This window comes from Triticum urartu, chromosome 3, assembly GCF_003073215.2.
Source record: "Triticum urartu cultivar G1812 chromosome 3, Tu2.1, whole genome shotgun sequence".
Lineage (NCBI taxonomy): Eukaryota > Viridiplantae > Streptophyta > Magnoliopsida > Poales > Poaceae > Triticum > Triticum urartu.
In genome coordinates, this window is record NC_053024.1 from 11,129,456 (window position 1) to 11,151,824 (window position 22,369).

At 46.1% G+C, this 22,369-nt stretch overlaps 1 protein-coding gene and 1 pseudogene across 1 annotated transcript; both read left to right on the forward strand.

Annotated features, from left to right (window-relative positions):
- The first annotated feature begins 1,076 nt into the window (after nt 1-1,076).
- Nucleotides 1,077-16,992, forward strand: LOC125547625 (annotated as a pseudogene).
- Nucleotides 16,993-17,926: 934 nt separating this feature from the next.
- On the forward strand, nt 17,927-18,689 carry LOC125546477. Its single transcript, XM_048710732.1, has one exon. The coding sequence runs from the start codon at nt 17,931-17,933 to the stop codon at nt 18,687-18,689; it is 759 nt and encodes a 252-aa protein (XP_048566689.1). The 5' UTR covers nt 17,927-17,930.
- The last annotated feature ends 3,680 nt before the right edge of the window (nt 18,690-22,369 follow it).

Consider the following 22,369-nt stretch of genomic DNA (forward strand, 5'->3'; position numbering starts at 1 on the left):
ACTAGAACAGACTGTGAAATACAAGTAAAATGACGATTCTTACAAGTAAAATGCTGACAATGAAACTTATGGAAGGTTCGTGAATTCCCTCGGAAAATGCTCACTTGAAGAGGACTTTTCAGATAGTATATGCAACTTATGGAAGGTTCGTGAACGGTTTCAATCTCACATGCCGATTCTTACAAGTAAAAATGCTGACACTGAAATACAAGACAGGAACGTACCATGGTACTTCTGTCTACAAAGCATCCTCCGTCCTCGGTCGACGTACAGTCACATCGCATCTAATTGGTCAAGACTTGTCCGATGGGGTTTTCTGAACTAAATATTACTCTCTATGTTCTATCTTTCTTCGGATTTGGATGTATATAGAGTATAGACGCATTTTAGTATGTTTTCTCACTCATTTCAGTCCGTTTGTATTCTATATCGAAATATTCAAAACATCTTATATTTGTGAATGGAGAGAGTATCTTTTAAAAAGGCCATAACTCGACCAGTCAATTCCTTCAGACTTTAGCTGTCATTCATCTATTTGCCTTCCGCCTTCACATACATCATCCACGCAATTCATCAGCAAATCTATTTCTTACCATTCCGATGTGCCCAACCAGCTTTGCCATTGTTCCTGTTCCAATTTTCTTGCCTCCAAATTCACATACCTGTTAATAAACATTAAACACACAAAATAACACAATGCTCCGTGCCTCCAGTTCCTTGCTCTAAACATAAGAATGCCTTATATGGTGGGAATGCATTCCTGATAAAATTGCGGAACACTGCACCAACTAAATGTGGATTGAGACATTTCGATGTTAACTCTCTCTAGTGGGTATATGGGGAAGTAATTGCGTTGACAGAACCAGTCAAGGTAGTTGGCTAACACCATTCATAATATCTTCTCGCTGCGGCACACGACAGCGCTAGGACAACCATCGCGATATCAACATGCCTGAAAAGTCCTCCACCAACTTGATCTACAGCCACTCATAATTTGTCCCAGGTCTTCCATTTGCTCCGTCAATTAAGATAGGAGTTCCCATGTTAGACGTACGACGACTGCGAGATGACTCCATTCCCCAACCATATCGCATCCGTTCTTTGCCACATCATTTCTCTCTCGTATATCCACACAACACATGCATGATCACGAATTTTGTTTGCTCCCCTTCTGTGTCTTGCTGACACAAATTACAGCTCTTGTATTTCGATGTCTCTTGTCTACTGGTTCTTAGTGTTCATTGGGGTTTGGTGGCTGCCAGTGATGCTCGTCGGGGCTGACGAGCAGCAAGGGGAAGGCTGCTCGCGCTCGGCCAACAGGTGCGGCAACCTCACCATCTCTAATCCGTTCTGGCTCGCTGAGACAGACGCGGCAAGATCGTGTGGTATCTTGGACTTCAAGGTCACTTGCTATAATAACAGCAGTGCAACCCTGCGGAGCTCCGTGCCCCTCATCCCCGGCTTTGCAATCAACAGTATCTCTTACGAGGAACGCAGCTTGCGAGTCGTTGATGAAGTCAAGCAGAAACTATTGGAAGCCTCCAGCGGTTGCCGCATAAAGATTGGGAACACCTCCGCCCAGGGGCGGGCTCACCTCAATTCAAGGGTATTCAGTTGAATACCCATGATTTTTGCCAAAAAAACTAGGTATATGTTGTATAAATATTGTGTACGTATAAGGAAAAACGAAACTGATACGCAACACATGCAAGATAGGCATTTCAGCCCAAAAACAGAGGCTAGCCCACCCTCTATTTTCCCTCAACAGCACGACTGCCCATTGGCCCAAATGGCTGTACCTCACAGCCCACACACGTCCATCATCGCCCTAAAAAACTGTCCATCGATCAGACGCAGGATAACCGTCACATCCCTTCCCCTGTTCGATCTCTTCGCACGCGAGCCGCCATGCGGCCAGAGCTGTTGCCATCGCCTGATCGGCGATCGCACGTGCGTGCGGCGGCGCGGACGGCGCAACAAATCCATCCCCCAACCCATTGATTCTGATCCCTGCAGTCTGCAACGGGCATCAGGCATAGATGCAATTTCAAATCCACAACCCACAGATTCAGATATAATTGCTAATTAGATATATTAATCATTCGCCTTCTGAAACTGGGATTTCTCCTCTCATGCCGATTTTTATTTCTTAGTCGAACTGAGTTCATTTCTCACTGCTGGCAGGGGCATGGTTTTCTTCTCGTACTGTCCAGCAGGCTGCAGTACAAACGTACGAAGACTAAGGGGCCGTTCGGAAACTCTCCGCTCCTAACTCCACTGCGGGAGCGGGGCGGCATCTAGTGTAATTTGGGCGAGCAGCTAAATGGGCGCTATGTCCGCTCTGCTCCCTGGCAAAGGAGCGGAGTATTACCAAACACGGCCTGAGTAAGTTAGTTTGATCTCTTGTCTTCTATTTAATTATAATGAATTAGAGAGTTGTTTGCAGTCAACTATGAATTGTTTAGATATGATAATTTGCAACTTTTCATTTGAATTCGTAATGTGAGAGCGTGTATAAATTTTGAATTTGTTACAATCAGCATAACCTATAAAGATTAGTCATTGAAAGGGAATTATTCTTGCAAGTTAAGGATGAAGACATCATAGCTCATTTTCAAAACATCGGGGATTGCAAATTTATCATTTCATTTGTAAGCTTTCTTATCATTTCCTATTTCTATCCTCTATTTATCCTAAATTTTGCCATGCTATGCTGAAAAAATATTACTTCTATATGTTGGACAATTTCCAATTTATGATTAATTTTTATAAGTATAATATATTACAAGATATCCTTTTTATTATATTTTACAACTAGTAATATGTTGCTATAATGGTTATACACGCCAAAAGGAAGGTTATAGGCTTTCAAAAAAAAGTTTTTAAAATTTGAATACACACACTTCAATTCCTGGGCCCGCCCCTGCCTCCGCCAAACTAGACACCCAGTTCAAGATCGACCTCGGCAACCTGAATCTCATTTTGTACAATTGCACGGAGGAAAGCACGGTGGCTGCTGCACGTCGGGACAAAGGCTTGGTGCAGACAAGAGTGAGGTGTGGGAACGAGTGGGAGGTGTTTGTTTACGCGGGAGTGCATCACGACCGGATTGGGTACTATGCCAGCTACGCCATGGAGGGTTGCGATGCAACCGTTGTGCCGGTACTGGGCTGGTCGTCGGGCAAGACGAACGCAAGCGACTACGAGCAGCTCATCAAGGATGGCTTCCTCTTGACATGGGAGGACCCCCCTCCCCATCTGCCTGCAGCAGCACATAAGTTCAACCACCAAATTATTATTTTAATCAAGTTGGTAGCTACACCAGGACAAGCAGCTGCCTAATTTGTTTGCACTTTCCTAATCGAACCGAGCAAATTAGTCATGTCAGTGACTTATCCTTTAATTCACTAAGCTCTCTAGGCGTGAAAGCTCTGTCAATCAATTGAGATCCCCAATTTGAGATTAGTACATGATTTTGACTTGGTCAACGCATTGCACTTTATGGAATGATCTGATGACGGATGAACGCATGAATGCCGCACTGAACGCTCTAGAGCGGCGCTGATTGCTTCAGGCGGGAAAGGGCGAGTGAGAGGATTTGGGTAGGGCAGGGATGTCAGACGCTTTGTGTGGCGGTTTAAGAGTCCGTGTTGGAGATGCCCTTATCCTCTTTATTTTTTGTTTGTTCAGCTCGGCTGACATGTTGAGAGATGCTGCTATTTGGACCTACATGACATCTTAGAAACTACAAGTTTTGATGTGATGTCGGTCTACTGATCTTTCCCGTTGGAGTTAAAATTTTAATCTGCTTATGCCGCATGCATTTCTAATAGCTAGTTGCGCTTGGCTGTCAAATTGCCATGGCTCATTTTGTTGTTTTTTTATTTTGTGATTGATACTTACATTGACTAATCATAATAATTTCACTGCAGATGGCATGGCAGACACAACAAGAAGTTAATTTTGATAGGTATGTCTATCATGGCTTCGGCTCGGAAAATACATGATACTTTGTCTCAAACTTTCATACTTTGATTCTATCTAAAGGCAAATTGCTAACTCTAATATTAACAAAATTATGGAGATTTCTAATTTAATGACGTGAAATTGAAAGCACTAGTAGAAAACCGGCCTTTTGTCCCGGTTCATAAGGGTCTTTAGTCCCGGTTCCTTGACCGGGACTAAAGGGTCGTTACTAATACCCTCACTCTTTAGTCCCAGTTCAAACCAGAACCGGGACAGATGGGCCTCCACGTGGCCTGTGCGCCGAGCCCAGGCAGGAGGGTCTTTGGTCCCGGTTGGTGGCACCAACCGGGACCAATAGACCTCCACGCGTCAACATTTCTGTGCTTGGGGTTTTTGGTTTTTTTTGAAAGGGGGGGGGGTTTGGGGGTTTTGGGGGGTTAATTTAGGTATTTCATATATTATGTTAGATAGCTAATTAATAGAGAGAAGTGTCCTCTCTTATGTCCGTGCTTGGTCGACGCTACGTACTATACATACGTATAAAGAGGACTAGGCACGCTAACTAGCTAGTAAACAAACGAAGGAAACAGAAGATCGTCATGAACATATATGCATACAGAGAGAAGTGATATCGACCACCTCTCCTTCTCCGAGAGATTGGTCGAACAACAAGTTCTCGTATATCTATCGTCCGACACTACCGGCTACATATATACAATAATTATCTTTTACAAATATAATCTCCTAAATTATGGACGCATGGTCCACATAGTATTCTTCGTCTTCAGCGATCACGTGGTCAAGAAAGAATGCCGCCAATTCCTCTTGAATTGCTCGCATGCGATCTGGTTCTAGGAGTTCATCCCGCTGCCGAAACATCTAATTTAAAGAAGGGGGTCAATACATATATATATGAATGAATGAAACTCAACACAAATGATGGTAATAAACAAAAATTGTGAATATTATTTCTTACGCACTTCATATTGTTTGTCAGAGTAGCCCCGCTCACAGGTCGTGTGGCGGATGGACTCGCAAACGTAGTATCCACAGAAATCATTCCCTTGTTCCTGCCACAACCACTTTACAAGAAATAGAGGTCAATCAAACAGATAAGCAAGAATGCCAAATGGTATTGATGAAACTAGCGCTTGAATCAATAGCTAGGAGACGCGCGGAACATGGTACTATAGTACTTACTTTCGGGTATCTAAATTGCAACTCCTTCGGCAGTCCCGGGGATTTTGTGCTGAATTTTCTCCAAACCCTGCCAGACAAAAGAAAACAATTACTTGATATCAGGAAATGAACAAATTTGCTGATATGGTGGATAATGATCGATTTAACTTACTTCTCAAGGATTGCAGTCATGTCCGCACACTCCTGGGGATCTTTTCGTCTCGAGTCCAAGACAGTTACTACTCCCTGCTCAAGCCTAATCTCCAGGAGAATATAGTGGAAACTGCGCACGCATGCATAACTCATCAATTACATTACTATAACCTGGACTAATATATAAGGGAAACCGAATATGCACAAGACAGCACTCACTTGAAGTTGTAAGGAAAGAGTATTATATCTTTGTGTTCATTTATTTGGAATGGTCGTAGCAAGCTGGCCTCGGTTTGTGCGGCATGATGTTTAACCTGAACTGCATCTATGAGATTTGTGTTAATGAACCCAATATCACCGATTTGTCTTTTCTTCAATTCGGCGATCTTCAATCTGCATAATATAGTGAGGATAATTATAAATACATGCAATGAAAGAGCTGAGCTATATAGAGAGACTTAATGACAGAAGTAGTAGTACTTACAGACAGTAGCAGGTGACCGTTGCTTTATCGAGGGCCAATTGATTGAAAAACTGATAGAACTCCTCAAATGGAATAGGCAACAGATCAATTCCAACAAGGTCATGCTCCGGTTTAACTCTCGCATACAAAGTACTCCTCCCCCCAGACTCTGCAGATTTTCAAGTACCAATCATGCAATCTTCGCATCATCATTGATAGAGATCTTTCATCTTTGACGAGAGGCTTCCCGTACTCGTATCTGTGTATCTGTACGTCCAGGAAATCATAATGTACATCGTCGGGCAGGTAATCGTCAAGATTGTTATAATCGGGCACCATCCTCGGATCGACGCTAGGCACCTTGAGCGGGGGGGCACGATTGCTTTGCTTGTTCGCCGAGCTGGGCAATTTGTTTCCCAGCTCGTCGTTCTTTCATCCTTTTATCACTGACAGTACTTCCCGACCGCTCCGCTTCGGCAAATGCCTTTCCAATAATGCGCTCATAGTTGCCTTTCGGCGGAGACTTGGGTGGTTTTGCCAGGGCAGCCAGAGTGCACTTCACTTTCATCGGATCTACCTTCTCCTTCGGAGGTGGATGTCTCTGTGCTTTCAACCCTTGAAACCAGTCATCCTTCTCGGTTCGCGCGATCCTCGCATTCTCCTCCGGGGTCCTCTCATATGGTAACTTCTCTGGAGTCTTCAGAGAAGGACTGAATCTGTATTTCCTCCCGCCTCTGGCTGTACTGCTAGACGCCGGCAGAGCAGACGGAGCGGCAGTCTTCTTGACTTGCTTACGAGGCGGAGGAGAAGGACTACGACGCGCCGGAGCAGCTGCTGGAGTGGCGGCGGGTCTCTTCCGCCCTTGCTGACGAGGCGGAGAATGAGTAGGCTGGTTGCTCGGGCGCGCCGGCGCAGGCGGAGAAGGAGGCGGAGTGCCGCCACGCGCCGGAGAAGGAGCCGGCCGAGGGCCCTGATCGTCACTCGCCGGAGGAGGAGGCGGTGGAGGAGGCGGAGTGCCCTGACTCGCCGGAGGAGGAGGCGGAGGCGTCCAGTTTGGAAGGTTGATGAGCTCCTTCCGCCATAGGCATGGAGTCTTCAGAGCAGAACCCAGTCGAGTCTCCCCTTCTCCGGTAGGGTTGTCAAGTGGGAGGTCCTCAAATCCCTCCGTTATTTCATCCACCATCACCTTAGCATATCCTTCTGGAATCGGCTGGCAGTGAAAAGTTGCGTCGGGTTCATTAGGAAAAACAGAGCCAACAGCCACCTTGACCTTCATATTCATCCATTGCGTCATAAGGTGGCAATTTTGAGCCCCCGTGATAGCATCCACGGGATAGCTGGCAGGAGCCGTCAAGACAAGCTCCGGCTGAAGTAGCTCGGTGGAAGCCACGCTGCTTCTCCGCTGAGATGGCGGGGTAGCTTCAGGGGAAGCTTTGGCAGTTCGTTTGCTGCGATTTGCTTCTCGTTCCTCTATCCCGAGTACCCTTGCTTTAAGCGCCTGCAGTTCGGACTGCTGCACTTTCTTCTTCCTCTCCTGGCTTTTGTAACCGCCTGCGTCCGGAAACCCAGCCCTCCATGGAATGGAGCCTGGCGTGCCTCGTGTCCGTCCAGGGTGCTCAGGATTCTCGAGGGCCGATGTGAGCTCGTCATTCTCTCTGTCTAGAAGGAACGTCCCTTTCTGCGCTGCAGCGATATAGTACCGAAGCTTCTTCTAGGGTATGTCAAGTTGCTCGTCCGTCCAAATGCACTTCCCTGTTACAGGATCCAAGGTTCCGCCAGCCCCGAAGAACCAAGTCCGGCAACGGTCTAGCCAGCTCATTGTCTCTGGTTTGATCCCTTTTTCAACCAGATCATTCTCAGCCTTGGCCCACTTAGGCCGGGCTACGAGGTAGCCACCTGACCCCGTGCGATGGTGAAGCTTCTTCTTCGCAGCATTTTTCTTGTTTGTCGCCGACATCTTCTTACTCTTTTCCGATGTCTTGTGGGCCACAAATGCAGGCCAGTCATCTCTGATCTTCTCATATATGCCCTTGAATTCTGGTGTCTCTTTTTTCTCGACAAACCTATTTAGGTCTTTCTTCCACCTCCTGAATAGGTCTGCCATCCTCTTAAGAGCAAAAGACTTGATTAATTGCTCTTTAACTAGCTTCTCTGGATCATCCTCTGGCGGTAGGGTGAAATTTGTCTTCAGCTCAGTCCAAAGATCATTTTTCTGCATATCATTGACGTAAGACACCTCAGGGTCTTCAGTAGCCGGCTTCAACCATTGCTGGATGCTGATCGGGATCTTGTCCCTAACCAGAACCCCGCACTGAGCAACAAATGCCTTCTTTGTTCGGATGGGTTCAATAGGTTGGCCGTCGGGCGCGATTGCTATGATCTCAAACCTTTCATCTGAGCTCAACTTTTTCTTCGGGCCTCGTCTCTTTACCTCAGTTGTGCTCGATCCGGAGGGCTAGAAAAAAGAACAAAGACTTAATTAATATGTGTACACACCAAAACAATGAATGCATCAATTAGCTAGTCAGCACATGCTTAACTAATATATATATATATATATACCTGGCCGGACTCGGATCAGTCACCGGAGCCGTCATCACGGTCTCCTTGCACCGGCATTGGGTCACCAGCCATCCTCATGTTCTTCTTCTTGCACCGGCATTAGGTCACCGGAGCCAGCTTCTTCACCCTCTCCTTCCAGACCATCGGTGTCGTTGAGAAACAACGAGACGGCATCACTTCCATTTGTGATTATGTCCCTCAACAACGCTTCTTTTGCTTCGTCTCGGTCGGTGTCCATAGTTTCTACAAATATTTACAACATGGCAATTATTATTCAAACATGACAGATGGATATATTAGTGGCAAACGTAGTAAGGAATCATATATATTAATTAGTGGCCTCGACGCTGCTTCTCTAGGGTTTGGGGTGGCCTTGACAACGCTTCAAGGGTTTGGGGTGGCCTCGAGAACGCTTCAAGGAGGGGGTAATATCGACCCCCCCCCCACGTGTTGAAGCTATCGGGAGGGGGTATATCGACAACGACGACACTACATCTATGTCCCTCGACGACCCTCGTTCCCGATAAAAAAAGAGGAAGAAGAAAAAAAAGAGGAGAAGAAAGAATAGAGGAGTCTCCTCTATTCTTTCTTCTCCTCTTTTTTTTTCTTCTTCCTCTTCTTTTTTTATCCTCTTCGTCCTCTCATGTTCAAGAGGATCGCCGAGGGGTCGGGAGGTTGCCTAGTGCCGAGCGATCCTCGACCCCTCGAACCCTCGACCCTAGTTCCCGACCCTCGACCCCTCGGCGATCCTCGACACCCTCGTTCCCGATAAAAATTAAGAAGAAGAAGAAGAAGAAGAAGAAAGAGGAGAAGATCGAAGAAAAAAAAGAAGAAAAGAAAAGAGGAGAAGAAGAAAGGAATAGTGGAGAGGAAGAGAAAATAGAATATTCTATTTTCTCTTCCTCTCCACTATTCCTTTCTTCTTCTCCTCTTCTTTTTTCTTCTTCTTATTTATTTCTCCTCTTCTTTTCCTCTCCTCTTCTTCTTTCTTTCCTCTTCTTATTTTCTTCTTTCCTATCCTTCTTTTTCTAAAATTGTAACTTTTGCATATATAAAACTTTTCTAAAATTGTAACTTTCTATATATGAACAAAAAACTTCTATGAACAAAAAAACATTTTTAACATATACATTTAGCAAATTCTAGCCACATACATCACATACACATATACATTATAGCCACATACACATATACATCACATATGAACAAAAAAAATAAACTAATAAAAATAAAAAAACATATTGCAACATATGAACAGAAACATATAGCCACATACATACACATACATTATATATATATGAAAAAAATTAAACTAATAAAAAAATTGTTGGCGCCGGCGGGGCAGAGGGGCATGGCGGCAGCGGTGGCACCGGCGGGGCAGGGCAGGGGCGGCTGGGCGGCGCGCGGCGCCAGCGCAGGGCAGGGGCGGCGCACGGCAGCCGCGCAGGGCAGGGGCGGCGGCGCGGCGGCCGCGCAGGAGAGGGGCGTGCAGGGGCGCGGGACGGGAGGGGGCGTGCTCACAGGGGGCGGCGGCGACGGCGAAGGCGATCAGCCTGACGGCGTCGGTGGCGGCAGCGATGGCGAAGGCGAGCAGCCTGACGGCGTCGGTGGCGATGGCGACGAGGAGGAGCAGGGGCGCCGGGCGGCGACGGCGACGAGGAGGAGCAGGGGCGTCGGGGGAGAAGTGCGTGATTTGGTCGAAAACTGCTAAGTGTTTGCTTATATAGAAAAGGCTTTGGTCCCGGTTCGTGGCACAAACCGGGACTAATGACCCCCTTTAGTCCCGGTTGGTGCCACCAATCTGGACCAAAGGTCACTTTTCAGCAGCCCAAAGGGCGGGAAGCGGCGGCGTTTGGTCCCGGTTGGGGGCACCAACCGGGACTAAAGGGTGGCATTAGTCCCGGGTCGTAGCACCAACCGGGACTAATGCCCCCCTTTAGCCCCGGTTGGAGCCACCAACCGGGACCAAAGGCCTGTGCTGCCCCGAACCCAAATATTTAGTCCCACCTCGCTAGTTGAGAGGGAGGCGCACCTGTTTATAAGGTGCGGTGCGCCATCCCTCTCGAGCTCCTCTCTAAAGCAGGCTTTCGGGCCTAACACTGCAATCTGTGCATGTGGGCCTACTGGGCCTCCCGCGGGCCTGAATCCTAGCCCATGGTAGGGTTTCTAGTCGTATTCAGGCCGTGGGGGCCCAGTAGGTGGCACTTTTTTTGTTTTTTTGTTTTTTTTTTGTTTCTACTTAGAACTAAATACTTATTGTTGCTATATTTAATTTTTTTCCAGTTTTTTTGTTTTGTTTTCTGCATTATTTATTTTCTTTTGTTTCTTGCTTTATTTTTTAATTCTTTTAGCTTTTAGTTTTAGAAAAATTATAAACTTTCTGTTAGTGCCATTAGTTTTCAAATTTGAAAACACTTTTTTAGTTTTTTGTTTTCTTTGTTGCTTTATTTATTTTATTTTTTTTCTTGCTTTATTTTTTAATTCTTTTTGCTTTTAGGTCAGCAAAATTATTAACTTTCTGTTAGTGCCATTATTTTTAGAAAAAATATAAACTTTCTGTTAGTGCCATTAGTTTTCAAATTTGAATAGTTAAAATTTGAATTCTTTGAAATTTGTGTGAATCACAAGTTTGTGATTAACTTTATTAAAAAAATGAACATAGATGCACCTATAGAGAAAATTCGACCTAAATTCATAGTTTTCAAATGAACTGTAAAAAAGTTGGCATAGCATACTCGTCTATTACAAATTTGGAATGGTATCATCATAATAGTTGCGGGAGAAAGTCTTCACTTTTTCTTCGCTTGTGTCATTTGCTTATTGCGCCGTAACCATGGATAATCTTCATCGTTTATCAGGATGCTTGGGTCAGCCTTGACATTGAAGGGAGGAATTTCATGAAACCTTTCATAATCTTCAGACATGTCTGTCTTGCCCTCCACTCCCAGGATGTCCCTTTTTCCTGAAAGAACTATGTGGCGCTTTGGCTCATCGTATGATGTATTCGTTTCCTTATCTTTTCTTTTTCTCGGTCTGGTAGACATGTCCTTCACATAGATAACATGTGCCACATCATTGGCTAGGACAAACGGTTCGTCAGTGTACCCAAGATTTTTCAGATCGACTGTTGTCATTCCGTACTGTGGGTCTACATGTACCCGCCTCCTGACAGATTGACCTATTTGCACTTAAACAAAGGGACCTTACAATCTTGTCCGTAGTCAAGTTCCCATATGTCCACTATGTAACCATAATATGTGTCCTTTCCCTTCTCGGTTGTTGCATCAAAGCGGACACTGCTGTTTTGGTTGGTGCTCTTTTGATCTTGGTCAATCGTGTAGAATGTATTCTCATTTATCTCGTATCCTTTGTAAATCAATACAGTCAAAGATGGTCCCCTGGACAACAAGTACAACTCATCACAAACAGTGTTGTCACCTCTGAGACGTGCTTCCAACCAACTGCTGAAAGTCCTAATGTGTTAACATGTAATCCAGTCGTCGCACTGCTCCGGGTGTTTGGAGCGCAGACTGTTCTTGTGTTCATCGACATACGGGATCACCAAGGTAGAGTTCTGTAGAACTGTGTAGTGTGCTTGAGACCAAGAATGCCCGTCCCTGCATATTATTGAGTCCGCTCCTAGCGTGCCTTTTCCAGTCAGTCTCCCCTCATACCGCAATTTAGGGAGACCTATCTTCTTAAGGCCAGGAATGAAGTCAACACAAAACCCGATGACATCCTCTGTTTGATGGCCCATGGAGATGCTTCCTTCTGGCCTAGCGCGGTTACGGACATATTTCTTTAGGACTCCCATGAACCTCTCAAAGGGGAACATATTGTGTAGAAACACGGGTCCCAGAACGACAATCTCGTCGACTAGATGAACTAGGACATGCGTCATGATATTGAAGAAGGATGGTGGGAACACCAGCTCGAAACTGACAAGACATTGCGTCACATCACTCCTTAGCCTTGGTACCATTTCTGGATCGATCACCTTCTGAGAGATTGCATTGAGAAATGCACATAGCTTCACAATGGCTAATCGGACGTTTTCCGGTAAAAGCCCCCTCAATGCAACCGGAAGCAGTTGCGTCATAATCATGTGGCAGTCATAAGACTTTAGGTTCTGGAACTTTTTCTCTGGGATATTTATTATTCCCTTTATATTCGACGAGAAGCCAGTCGGGACCTTCATACTGAGCAGGCATTCAAAGAAGATTTCTTTCTCATCTTTCGTAAGAGCGTAGCTGGCAGGGCCTTCATACTACTTCTGAGGCATGCCGTCTTTTTCGTGCAAACGTTACAGGTCCTCCCGTGCCTCAGGTGTATCTTTTGTCTTTCCATACACGCCCAAGAAGCCTAGCAGGTTCATGCAAAGGTTCTTCGTCACGTGCATCACGTTGATTGAAGAGCGGACCTCTAGGTCTTTCCAGTAGGGTAGGTCCCAAAATATAGATTTCTTCTTTCACATGGGTGCGTGTCCCTCAGCGTCATTCGGAACAGCTAGTGCGTTGGGACCCTTTCCAAAGATTACGTGTAAATCATTGACCATAGCAAGTACGTGACCACCGGTACGCATGGCGGGCTTCTTCCGGTGATCTGCCTCGCCTTTGAAATGCTTGCCTTTCTTTCGACATTGATGGTTGGTCGGAAGAAATCGACGATGGCCCAGGTACACATTCTTCCTGCATTTGTCCAGGTATATACTTTCAGTGTCATCTAAACAGTGTGTGCATGCGTGGTATCCTTTGTTTGTCTGTCTTGAAAGGTTACTGAGAGCGGGCCAATCGTTGATGGTCATGAACAACAACGCCTTTAGGTTAAATTCCTCCTGTCCGTGCTCATCCCACGTACGTACACCGTTTCCATTCCACAGCTGTAAAAGTTCTTCAACTAATGGCCTTAGGTACACATCAATGTCGTTGCCGGGTTGCTTAGGGCCTTGGATGAGAATTGGCATCATAATGAACTTCCGCTTCATGCACATCCAAGGAGGAAGGTTATACATACATAGAGTGACCGGCCAGGTGCTGTGATTGCTGCTCTGCTCCCCGAAAGGATTAATGCCATCCGCGCTTAAAGTAAACCATACGTTCCTTGGGTCCTTTGCAAACTCATCCCAGTACTTTCTCACGATTTTTCTCCACTGCGACCCGTCAGCGGGTGCTCTCAACTTCCCGTCTTTCTTACGGTCCTCACTGTGCCATCGCATCGACTTGGCATGCTTTCCGTTTCTGAACAAACGTTTCAACCGTGGTATTATAGGAGCATACCACATCACCTTCGCAGGAACCCTCTTCCTGTGGGGCTCGCCGTGAACATCACCAGGGTCATCTCGTCTGATCTTATACCGCAATGCACCGCATACGGGGCAGGCGTTCAGATCCTTGTATGCACCGCGGTATAGGATGCAGTCATTAGGGCATGCATGTATCTTCTCCACCTCCAATCCTAGAGGGCATACGACCTTCTTTGTTGCGTATGTACTGTCGGGCAATTCGTTATCCTTTGAAAGCTTCTTCTTCAATATTTTCAGTAGCTTCTCAAATCCTTTGTCAGGCACAGCATTCTCTGCCTTCCACTGCGGCAATTCCAGTACGGTACCGAGCTTTGTGTTGCCATCTTCGCAATTGGGGTACAACCCTTTTTTGTGATCCTCTAACATGCGATCGAACTTCAGCTTCTCCTTTTGACTTTCGCATTGCGTCCTTGCATCGACAATGACCCGGCGGAGATCATCATCATCGGGCACATCGTCTGGTTCCTCTTGATCTTCAGCAGCTTCACCCGTTGCAGCATCATTGGGCACATCGTCTGGTTCCTCTTGATCTTCACCAGCTCCCCCCGTTGCAGCATCACGGTATTCAGGGGGCACGTAGTTGTCATCGTACTCTTCTTCTTCGTCGTCTTCCATCATAACCCCTATTTCTCCGTGCCTCGTCCAAACATTATAGTGTGGCATGAAACCCTTGTAAAGCAAGTGGGTGTGAAGGATTTTCCGGTCAGAGTAAGACTTCGTATTCCCACAATCAGGGCATGGACAACATATAAAACCATTCTGCTTGTTTGCCTCAGCCGCATCGAGAAATTCATGCACGCCCTTAATGTACTCGGAGGTGTGTCTGTCACCGTACATCCATTGCCGGTTCATCTGCGTGCATAATATATATAATTAAGTGTCCAAATTAATAGAAGTTCATCATCACATTAAAAGCAAAGTACATACATAGTTCTCATCTAACAACATATAGCTCTCCAGAGCATCTAATTAATTAAACCATACATTGAAACTATGTAAAATATTTTAATGCGAAAACAAAGGCGATCATAATCGCAACCAAGGTAACAATTGATCCAACGGCATAATGATACCAAGCCTTGGTATGAATGGCATATTTTCTAATCTTTCTAATCTTCAAGCGCATTGCATCCATCTTGATCTCGTGATTATCGACGACATCCGTAACATGCAACTCCAATATCATCTTCTCCTCCTCAATTTTTTTTTCCTTCAAGAAATTGTTTTCTTCTTCAACTAAATTTAACCTCTCGACAATAGGGTCGGTTGGAATTTCCGGTTCACATACATCCTAGATAAATAAAATCTATGTCACGTTGGTCCGCATAATTTTCATAAACAATAAATGAACCAATAGTTATAAAGATTAATATATATATACCACATCCGAATCATAGACAGGACGAGGGCCGACGGGGGCGGATACCAAAACCATCCGAATCATATAAGATGCAATAATAAAAGTAAGAAAATGATACAAGTATCTATCTAAACATACAAGTAACAATATTTTTCCTTTCAGAAAGAAGATAAGAACAAGAGGCTCACCACGGTGGTGTCGGTGATGAGATCGGCGCGGGTGATCGACGGCGGTGAAGACGGGGGTGGGGCATGACGGACCGCTAAATCTAGACAAATCTCGAGGAAAATGGAGCTTTGAGGTCGAGCTTCGAGAGGAGAAAGCTTAACTAGTGTGGCTCGGGCATTTCATCGAACACCTCATGTGCATAGGAGGTGAGCTAGAGCACCACAAACCCCTCCCCTCACCGGCCCAGAAAAACAGAGCACTAGAGTGCTCTGCTCGCGGGCGAGGGTATATATAGGCAGCACTATTGGTCCCGGTTCGTGGCTTGGACCGGGACTAAAGGGAAGCCTTTGGTCCCGGTTCAGGCCACCAACCGGGACCAATGGTGGTGGGCCAGGAGCCATGCCCATTGGTCCCGGTTCGTCCCACCAACCGGGACCAAAAGGTCCTGATGAACCGGGACCAATGGCCCATGTGGCCCGGCAGGCCCCCTGGGCTCACGAACCGGGTCCAATGCCCCCATTGGTCCGGTTTCTAGATTGAACCGGGACTAATGGGCTGACCCGGCCTGGACCGTTGCCCCCTTTTCTACTAGTGAAGATTCCTAAATGGCTATATTGGGAAAGGGATAGTTTACACAGTCTCATACATATACTGATATACTATCAACTTTACTAAATGATGTTCACTTTTCGTTTTTTTTACAGTTTCTCTATCTGCTACAATCGGCTGGCTAACATGTCTAGTTTGGGGGGTGCACCGACATAAGCAAAGATTAGTCTTTCCATCCTCCCAAAGCAGACTGATAATAAATCAAGCATGGAAGAAATGTTGAGGATGTATGGATCTTTGGCGCCAAAAAGATACAAGTACTCGGAGCTGAAACAAATGACTAGCTCTTTCAAGGATAAACTTGGAGAAGGTGGATATGGCACGGTATTTAGGGGTAGCCTACAAGATGGCTGTGCGGTTGCCGTGAAGCTCCTAAAAGTTTCCAAAGGCAATGGAGAGGAGTTCCTGAGGCAATTAGCATTTGTAGGACATCACATATTAACATCGTCTGTCTGCTCGATTTTTGCTTAGAAGGAGCTAAGCGAGCCCTTGTTTATGAGTATATGGCTAATGGTTCACTGGAGAAGTATATTTACACAGAGAATTCAGATCTAGTTATTGGATGGGACAAGTTACAGCAAATAGCACTTGGCATCGCACGAGGATTGGAATATTTGCATCAAGGATGTAGTACTCGCATCATCCATTTTGACATCAAGCCTCAGAATATACTTCTAGATCACGATTTTTGTCCCAAGATTGCGGATTTCGGTTTAGAGAAATTGTGTCACCTCAAGGCCGGTAGCATCCTCTCTTTCGCCGAAGCAAGAGGTACTATTGGATTCATTGCTCCAGAAGTATTCTCTAGAGGTTTTGGAGTCGTTTCTACAAAGTCAGATGTCTATAGCTATGGAATAATGCTCCTGGAAATGGTAGGAGGAAGGATAAATAAAGGAAAAGCGGTTACCAACAGCTCAAGTTATGTGTATTTTTCCAAACCAGATTTATGACAGTATAACAGAACTGGTACAAAGTTGTGAAGTCACCTGCGACCTTGAAGAGGCCATGAGAAAGATGGCCTTGGTCGGCCTATGGTGCATACAAACTAACCCTGAAAACCGTCCTTCGATGAGCAAGGTGATTGATATGTTGGAAAAGAGCATCAACGAATTGGAGATGCCACCAAAGCCGTTCCTTTCATGTCCCTCGATCCCGTCATACTTGTCGTCGCATACAAGTTATGGTTACAGATCATCGTATTGCTCCGCATCCCCTTCTCTGTTACCATAGTCCAAAAGTAGGATTAAGTGGACAAATGTAAATTCGAATTGCCACTGCATTACCATTATGATAGTACAGTGTGTAACAGAAATATTTATTTTCAAACATCGCATTGTGTTTCTACTAAGAATGGCTGCGCAATTTGATAAGGAATAGTCATTTGAGATTGTTGTATTTGATAGAAAGCAAAATAGGAATAAAGCAAATAGTAGTTATTTGGGTGACTGGATGTGCTTGGTATTCCAAGTTTCCAAAGGCACCCGAGTGGTATGTCAGAGTCAGACAACTAGCAGGATCATGCAAGCAAGCAATAGCTCGGCCTCCAAATCAAAGTAAGCGTCATTAAGGCTCTATGCGAACCACGACCCTACAAAATTCAGTAACCTGGATTGGATGCATCATTGTGAAGCTAAAAATTGCAACAATTCATTTCAAGATTGAAGTATCTTATCCACGAAACTAGCATATAAGAGTATGTTGTGTGGCTCACGACGGCAGCTGCCGGATACGGCGGCGCCGGGGCAAGGGAGGTGGCACGGCGACATGACGCGGCGAATCAGCCGCCGGCGGCAGTAACGCTTTCAGAGTTGGGCTCTCGGCCTTTTCCCGTTTCTTGTAACCACACCAAGCGGGCGGGCCTTCGAGCAGGCCAAGTGGGTGACTTCAGCCCATAGTCAGTCAACGGAAGTCCCGGCTACTGGCTGGGTATCTTATAGAACTCGTTACTCAACCAGTCAAAGTCTTTGTTTCTTTTGAGAAGAGTCAAAGTCTTTGTTTCTATTGAGAAGAGTCAAAGTGTTTTGGTCGTCCCAGGACGTGTGGACTCACTAGCATTGCCCATAGAGGCTACGTACCATTCATTCTCCAGTCCAGTAGTGTTCTTCTCTGTTAGTTCAGTTTTCCCACAGCCTTCACCGAGACCAATTCCAAACCTTACTGCCGCTGCGATGCATGGCCGATTCCTGATCTTGGTCTGGGCCTGGTGTTTTCCGCTGATGCTTGCAGTCACGGCGGCTGAGGAGCAGCAAGGGGAAGGCTGCTCGGCCAAGTGCGGCAACGTTACAATCTTAAATCCATTTTGGTTCACTGACTTGGAAACGGGAAGATCATGTGGTTCGCCTGGATCGCGGGACTTTGAGCTTACATGCTATAACGGCAGTTATCCACTTCTTCCGAGCTCTGTGCCCAACAACGCCGGCTTTGCAGTCATGGACATCTCCTATAGGGAACGCAGCCTGCGTATCGTTGATCTAAGCAAGCTGGAACTATTTCAGGTCTCCAGCAGCTGCCTGCCGATGTGGAACACCTCCGTCAAACTGGCCCCCCAGTTTAGGATCGACCCCATCAACCTGAGCCTCATCTCATACAACTGCACGGAGGAGGCCGGGGCAGCAGCACGCCAGGAGAAAGAGCTGGTGCAGGCCACGACGATGAGGTGCGTGAACACGAGCAACGCGTTTGTTCGCGCGGGCGTGCCATACGACCCCGCCGGGGACTATGCCGGCTATGCCTTAGAGGGCTGTGATGCTCTCGTCGTGCCGGTGCTGGGCTCGTCAGCACGGGCGAACGCGAGTGACTACGAGCGGCTCATCCGCGATGGCTTCCACCTGACATGGGAACTGCCTCCTCTCCCTCCAGCTGCACCTATGACAAGGAATGAACCTCCTCCCCCTCCACGTAAGTTAATCCCTTCAAATTATCTTTAAATCAAGTTCGGCTAGCAGCACTGCCTAATTTGCTTGGATTTCCATAATCGAACCAAGCAATCAATCGTGTTAGTACTTTGTGGTCTCAGTAGGTAGTAGTTTATAGTCTATCAAAACGTCTTATATTTTGGAATGGAGGTAGTAAGTCATTAGACCCTTTTCGAAAAAAAAAAGTAAGTCATTAGACATTCATTAGCAAGTTTAACTGGGGTATACTTCCGAACAAAGCCTTCTGACAGAACTTTTGCCTCGTAACGGTGACTTACTGAACTCGCATTTGTTTGTCTGGACTGAACTCTCAACTTCTAAAGTCTGCACCACGGCCGATTGGGCTTGGTGGACTGCGTTCACTCATCCTCGGACAGCCCAATGGCAAATACTTACTTTATGAAGCTCGGACTAGTGCGCATATATTTATTTTTCTGGGGGCGATTTCGGCCTAATCACGGTGCTTTGCTCGTTAGGGTGGACGTCCACATGTGCAGCCTACTAACACATTCTTCTATTCATAAAAATATGACACACTTCTATAGTTTTCAAATAAAAAAATAAAAAAATTAATACGTCAAGGGAAAATTTTGAATGTTGCTGTTAAATTATTTTAGAGTCATACGTAAACCTCCTTTTTACACTAATAAAAATATGTCAATATATTTGAAATAACTATTCCCTGGGTGGCTAGGTATCTTCAACCAGTTACAGTCTTTGTTTCTTCTGAGAACAACCGAAGTTTATTCTTTCTCCCAGGATGTGTAGACTCACTAGCATAGTAGCATTTCCCATACAGGCTACCTTTCATTCTCCGCTATTGTTCTCTCTTAGTTCAGTGTCCCAAGGGCGTTCATAGAGACAATTCCAAATCATACGCAAGCTGCAATGCATGCCTGGTACGTGATCTTCGTCTGGGTCTTGTCTTTGGATCCTGACCCCCACGTCGTATCCCCGAGCGAGGCAACCGGGGAATCCCCTCCTTCCTCCTCCCAGCGCCTCCCCCCCCCCCCCCAACCCCCCCCCCCGCCGCCGGCATGGGCCACGGGGCTTTGCTCGTGCAGTGCCGGCGGCAGCGGCCCCATCACCCCAACCCCCCCCCCCCCCCCCCCCCCGCGCCGAGTGGTGGTACGGCTCGGGTGGTGCCAGCTGGCGGCGGTGCTCCTAGGCCGGCGACGGATCCGGCAGTGGCGTGTCATCTTGAGTGGTGAGGTGGCGATGGCACGGCTGCTTGGCTACGGGGCGTCGCCCTCCCTTTTGAGCCCCATCTGGGTCTGGGCTTGCCTGATGTCGTATTCGGCGAACGGAGGTATGGCTCATGTTGGGGGTGGCAGAGATGGTGGCACACGTACTGCACCGCGACGGCGGGAGCTACTACACGAGCCCATTTCGAGCTCGATCGGGCATAGGGTGCCTGGTTTGCTCCTAATGTTGCGTCTGGTCAATTACCGCCGAGGGTGGTGAAGGTTGTACCCTCCTGTGTGGCTGCTGATTTTGCCACTCCTTGTTCCCGACTCCTTTCTTTTGGTCCCGACGGTCTCGCTTCGCTTGCCACGGTGAGACGGCGATGGTGACTTTCGTTGACAACAAATTCTCGAGTGCTATTACTACTAGCGAGCATTGAATGTAACTGGTTATATTGTTAGTTGTTGTACACGTGAAATCAAATTACTCATAGAAAGGATTGAAGTTCAAATTATACGGGTTAGAATTTCAAAATGATTTTATCTAGCATTTTCCCAACTTTGATGTTCATTGCAAAAAAAACACATCTAATTGGTTTCCTTGTGTAAACCGCACTCTCCTCTCTCACTCGCCTCCCGTTTTCCCCACCTCCACCCCAGCTCCCCTTGTCACCAACAGGTGAAGCCGACGAGCAAAGCCGTAGCGGCAGCCCTGGACGACGAGAGGCAACTGGCGGCGGCGACGTCTTGTCGGCATAGGCAAGCCGGGGCGGTGGCCCCGGGCATGGTGGCGGCGCCATTATCTCTTATCCTCCCTTCCTGTGGGTTATGCGGAGTGGTGCTGGGGAGGGCCACAGCTGATCTGGCACCTGGAGGCTGCATCCATCGATGGGGGTGCCCAGTGATAACCCACAAGTATAGAGGATCTCAACAGTTTTCGAGAGTAGAGTATTCAACTCAAATTTATTGATTCGACACAAGGGGAACCAAAGAATATTCTCAAGTATTAGCAGCTGAGTTTTCAATCCAACCACACCTGAAAGACTTAATATGTGCAGCAAAATATTTAACAGCAAAGTAGTATGGAAGTAACGGTAATGGTAACAAAAGTAACAATAGTAGTTTTGTAGCAATTGTAACAGTGACAACGGTAAAGTAACGTAGCAAAGATCAATATGTGAAAAGCTCATAGGTAATGGATCAATAATGAATAATTATGTCGGATGGCATTCATCATGCAACAGATATAACCTAGGGTGACACAAAACTAGCTCCAATTCATCAATGTAATGTAGGCATGTATTTCGAATATAGTCATACATGCTTATCGAAAAGCACTTGCATGACATCTTTTGTCCTATCCTCCCGTGGCAGCGGTGTCCTATTGGAAACTATGGGATATTAAAGCCTCCTTGTAATAAATAACCAGACCAAAGCATTAGCATTTAGTGAATACATGAACTTTTCAAACTACGGTAAACACCGGAAAGAATCCCAATTATTGTCACCTTGGGGTATGCGGATCTTATATCATAGTAGCTAGGTGTCTACAACTTGCAAGATAGGATCAAGAACACATATATATTCATGAAAACATAATAGGCTTAGATCTGAAATCATGGCACCCGGGCCCTAGTGATAAGCATTAAGCATAGCAAAGTCATAACAATATCAATCTCAGAATATAGTCGATACTAGGGATCAAACCCTAACAAAACTAACCCGATTACATGATAAATCTCATTCAACCCATCACTGTCCAGCAAACCTACGATAGAATTACTCATGCACGGCGGTGAGCATAATGAAATTGGTGATGGAGGATGATTGATGATGACTACGGTGTCGATTTCCCCTCTCCAGAGCCCCAAACGGACTCCAGATCTGCCCTCTCGATGAAGAATAGGAGGTGGCGGCGGCTCCGTATCGTGAAACGGGATGAAATCTTCTCTTGGATTTTTTCTCCCCGAAAGTGAATATATGGGGGTCGGGGTTCAGGTCGGTGGAGGTCCAGGAGACCCACAAGCCACAAGGGCGCGCCCCCCAGGCTTGTGGTCAGCCGGTGGGCCCCCTCTTATTGATTCTTTCGCTTGTATTTTTTTATATATTTCAAAAATATTCTCCGTAAATTTTCAGGTCATTGCGAGAACTTTTATTCTGCACAATAATAACACCATGACAGTTTTGCTGAAAACAACGTCAATCCAACTTAGTTTCATTCAAATCATACAAATTAGAGTCCAAAACAAGGGCAAAGGAGTTTGGAAAAGTAGATACGATGGAGACATATCAACTCTTCCAAGCTTAACCCATTATTTGTCTTCAAGTAATTCAGTTGATATACTGAAAATGATAAAAAAAAACTTTTACAAACTTTGTTTGATCTTGTTGTTGCAAATATGTAAAGCCCTTATAAACTGGATCGACTCTCTTCTTCTATAATGCAATGTCAGACCACCTAGCCTTCTGAAGAGGTTCTGTAAAAAATTGGCGGCCCAACACTACTAC